A 4,683-nucleotide genomic window follows, 5' to 3' on the forward strand; every position below is an offset into this window, starting at 1 on the left:
TGTGTTCCACTCACCAGAAGTCTTAGGATCCCGTGGGGAATCCTGTGTAGGTCCTTGCGGGTGTCTGGAGACTCCCTGGTGCTCGAGTGGACCGGAAGGGACTTGTGCCCCAGCTCAGATCGGGTTGTCTGCTTCCCTAGTTAATGCAGTCCCAGGAGCTTATTCATTCTAATGATTGCATAGATATTTGAATAATTCCCACCAGCATGTGTGTGTAATTTTATGCTCTCTTGCTTATAACATCTGAGTAAGGCTAAGTAAGCCCTACCACCACTTTAGTATGCAAATAGCAGTTCAAGGGTCCCCCTGGAGCCCCAGCACTGTTGGAACTCTGCTACCCCACACCTGTCATTATCTTTACCTTGTAATCCATGGATTGGGTGCCACATTTCATTGTTCTATAATTTTGTGATGTTTTTGATACAGAAAGCCTTCCAAAGAAGAGACGGCCATGTACAGATACATTGTAAGTAAAATTTCAAATGGAAGATACTTGTGACCTATCCTAAAAATAATTAGACAAGTAAAATAAGAGTAAAAATAACTAGACGAGTAAACAGCTCTTCTACCCAGGAATATATTAGTAGGCAAGTTCGTTGGTGAAAGTTGAGGGTCAAATTAAGTTATTCTTTTTATAGGGTTGGCCCAAGGACCTATCAAGAAAGTAACTCTCTGCTTCTTATGAACTAACCATGTGGAAGCTTTTTGAGGAAGATTTTGTGAGCTGAGTGTGTAGAAGGACTTAGAGATTATAAATGGTAGTCTACTTTCTTGACTGTGGACAACTCACAGAAAAGTCTCACTTTTCCAAGGTGCAATTATTCATAAATCTGCCATTCACCTAACAAAACTAAATCCCACAACTGTAGTCAGAGTAGTAGAATGATCTTGAATCTTCTTTAACCCAAATTTCAGTACTTATTTCAGCCCCTCAGAGCTGTGCAATGGTGTACTGTAAAATGGTAGGAAACCATGTAGCCTTCAAGGTGTTTAAATATGAGATAAATATTTTGACTATATGAAATATAGTAAATCCTATAGTGCATTCTAAGTCATCGGGCATCATTTGAAATACTTGCTGTAAACAGCTGTCAGAGTTGTAAAATGTAACATACAGCTAACAAGATATAACTGAAATTTCTCTACATACTAGTGTAAAAGCTCTCATGTGGTAATCTGTCAAAGCTCCCAGATCCTTCACATTCTGACTGTGGGCTATGGGGCAAATGAACCAACCTTTCTGAGCCTCTATTTCCTTATATGTATAATGAGCGCTGTTAGATGGACAGAACTAACTAGTATCTATTACGTGCTACCTTAAGTGCTGAGGCTTAGGGTGGTTGTAGTGACTTATGTTTATTATCATCAACATGCCAGTATCCAGAAGGTCTGGATTATGCTGGGGAGTAGATTATTAACTTTCCGAGTGTCAACTGCTGCATCTAGAAAGTGGACAGACAGTCCTTGTATTATCGACCCTTCAGGCTCGGTGTGAATACTAACACTTTAATGTGCGTAAGAGATATTTTATGAAGGCAGTGGCTGTGTAAAGAATGATTATGATTTTCTTGTTAATGATAAGCTCTCTATGTAAATTTGATGTTTGCTCAAAGATTTCAGTGACTGCACTTTTTTTTTTTTTTTTGGCATCGGTTGGAACAGAAAAAAGGTCAAGGAATGGATGCAATTTTTCATGTACCATACAGGTAGGAGATGAGTTTATTCAAAGCTGGTACATTTAGTTCTGATTTTCCTTCCATTTAATTCTGTATGTGCAGTAAGCAGACTTTTGGTCAGAGTTGTCAGAGGGAGATCAAAACACCTGGTGCTTATTTCTCAGATGCTCTAATTAAGCTTTTGCATTCACCAACTAAGTTGTTTCAGTTGGTCATAGCATAGCCTTAGCAGCCTGTGCCTCTTTATAGTGCAGAAACAGAGTCCAAAGTGGGTATAATTTGGGGAAGGGGAGAGTGTTTGTTGTGGTGAACAGGGTTAATAAGATGCTGAGAAAACATCACCACCATGAAAAATATCCCAGATAGTGCTCACATTCACGGGCTAGCTCCACTTTGACTAATGGCTATTGCTGGTCTGATACTTACCATGAAGGACATTGGTTCTCAACCTGTGGGTCATGAGCACCCTTGGACAGTTCAAGAATTCATTCACAAGGGTCCCATATCAGATATTTCCATTATGATTCATAACAGTAGCAAAACTACAGTTATGAAGTAGCAACAAAATAATTTTATAGTTTGGGGTCACCACAACATGAGGAGCTATATTAAAGGGTTACAGCATTAGGAAGATTGAGAATTAATTATCTACAGCTAAGGAAGGCTCATGAAGAGACTATTGATATGTCTGTCCAAGGTGCTGGGTTGAGTGTGAGCTGCAATGAAGAGTCTTTACAGTGGAATGTGAACTTGGAGAAGAAATAGGTTGAGTCATAAGGGGTAGGGCGAATGGGGTTTAATTCACCACCTACAGGTCAGGGAATAGATAAGAGATTCTTGATTTGCCATACGGAGAAGCTTGACATAAAAGCAAGGGCATCTAACTTCCAACAATTCTGAGGATGCTCAGTAAACACGTTCATCAAAAGCTGTATGTAAAATGAAAATGGAAAACAAATTTGTAGGCAAGTTTGTGAATTTGAAATGTTCTCTCCATTAGAATACTAGAGTAATCTGGAATATTTAAAGACCATATTGTAGAGTTTAAGGTCAAGGACATCTCTATTCTTTATTATCTATTAATGGATAAAAATACTTTGTAGAGTTTGCAGGAAATGGTATCTCCGTAATCTCAGTTCTCCCATCTGTAGAATAGGAATGATAATATCTCTATCTCATAAGGTTGTTGTGAGAATTAAATGAATCAAAACATATGGAGCAGGAACTCCACAAATCTTAGCTAACATTAACATCATCACTAGTCTTTTACAGGACTCAGCCTTCAGCAGAACACTTCTGTATAGGCTAAATGGACATGTACCTATTTGCCTTATTTCAGTAATGATGGATAAATTGAAGGACCAGAACAATAAAAGGTTTTCTCTGAAATAATAACTTCTGAGTACTCCATCTTCCCTATTAATTATTATAAACTCCTAGAGAAATCTCTTGGCAAGGCAATTTCAACATAGTACAAATGCCGTGGACCACTCTTCTAAAATAAGTTTTGAGTTGTCCTTCTTGGATGCATATAAGAAAATTTATCAGACTATTTCCACATGCTTTCATCATTGTTCAACAGCTATCATTTAGTGGCTATACAATGTTTAGTATTCACAGACTACCAGTGATGGCAAGTCTATAGAACTGCAGCAGCATCGGCCAATTTGTACTCACTCTGTTGTTCTGACTAGTGTTTCTTTTTTGCCCCATTTTGTAGTTGTGCCTGTTGGGTTATCATAAAAGCGAAGTCTTCTTTAGAATCTGTGGAACTGATCAGCAGCATCCGAACTAAAATACATGGGAACCTCACACATGGGAACTTCACACAAGATCAATTGACTCTATTGGTAAAGTCTGACCATGTTGTAGTGGAAAAGCTAGGTAACTATTTTGGCAAAGCATTTCAGTATGAATTCACTATTTTTTTAAAAAATTATAAAACTCATAATAAATATACTGTATGGATGCTTAAGTTCAAAGGGAAGAAAAGTCTCTTGTTTGTTTGCTTGTTTGTTTAAACAAGGTCTCCCTCTGTAGCCCAGGGTCATCTGGAACTTATTATATAATCCAAGTAATTCTTTAACTCATCGAAACCCTCCTACCTCTGCCTCTGCCTCCCAAGTGATGGGTGCTGGGCTTATAGGTATGAGTCACTAAGCATAGCTGAGAAATCATCATTCTACACAAAATTATGCTCACATGTCCTCATGACTCTTCTACCTTTAAGGGCTTATAAATGCATAGAGCAACAGAGAGTTTACAAGGGACTACTGCAAGCTGATTCTTGGTCAGCTGTGAATATCAGCAGTGGCTGGTCTGTGAGTACTGAAGGAGGATTGCCTCCTCTGATGCAAAAACCTGGAAACATGGCAAGCTTTGTCATTACAGACAATACATGCCCTATAGATTACTGCTAATTTATTGACTGATTCAGTCAACCTATTCATCTTAGAAAATGATTTGAGAACTCTCCCAGATTTCTTCCTGGACCCTTTCTTTTCTAATTAGGGAAACTTCAGTGGTAAAATAGAAAGGCTACCAGGCCCATCCACCTCCTGCCCATCACTGCCAGCTTTGTTCCTTTCCCCCAATGGATGGCTGGAAAAACTTTGAGTTAACACATACACATTAGAATGGACTGTCTTTGGCAGCAAGCAAAGCAAATAGCAGGGGCTTGTGGATGTACAAGGTTAGAGAGGGATGAAGGCAGAGAAGACTAGAGGACACAGGCAGAACCCACCATGTAAATGACCCTAATCAGACTGTTCTGAGAGTAAGTAGGAGGTGATGTTCTTGCATTCATAGAGAAGACTGGACAGACCCAGATAAGTCATTTCTTGGATCACCACCTAAAGAAAACATGTCTAGGCACATTGTAAGGACTGGGGACTTTCACATGGACTTAGCCTAGGCCATATCTCTCTTAATATGACAAAGCCTTGTATCAAAAAGTGTGTCTCATTGTTGCTAACCGAATCCAAGAACACATCAAAACAATCATCCA

At 39.0% G+C, this 4,683-nt stretch overlaps 1 protein-coding gene across 2 annotated transcripts in view; it reads left to right on the forward strand.

The window, feature by feature from the left end:
• The window catches only part of Adgrg4 (adhesion G protein-coupled receptor G4), an 89,542-nt gene that overhangs the window by 30,005 nt on the left and 54,854 nt on the right, over positions 1 to 4,683 (forward strand). For both annotated transcript variants that reach the window (XM_029473532.1, XM_029473531.1), the window contains exons 5-7: positions 427 to 466; positions 1,654 to 1,706; positions 3,397 to 3,560. In XM_029473532.1, the coding sequence (XP_029329392.1) occupies positions 427 to 466; positions 1,654 to 1,706; positions 3,397 to 3,560 (257 nt within the window). The remainder of the gene's footprint in view (positions 1 to 426; positions 467 to 1,653; positions 1,707 to 3,396; positions 3,561 to 4,683) is intronic.

Source organism: Mus caroli, chromosome X (genome assembly GCF_900094665.2).
Source record: "Mus caroli chromosome X, CAROLI_EIJ_v1.1, whole genome shotgun sequence".
In the NCBI taxonomy this organism is placed as follows: domain Eukaryota; kingdom Metazoa; phylum Chordata; class Mammalia; order Rodentia; family Muridae; genus Mus; species Mus caroli.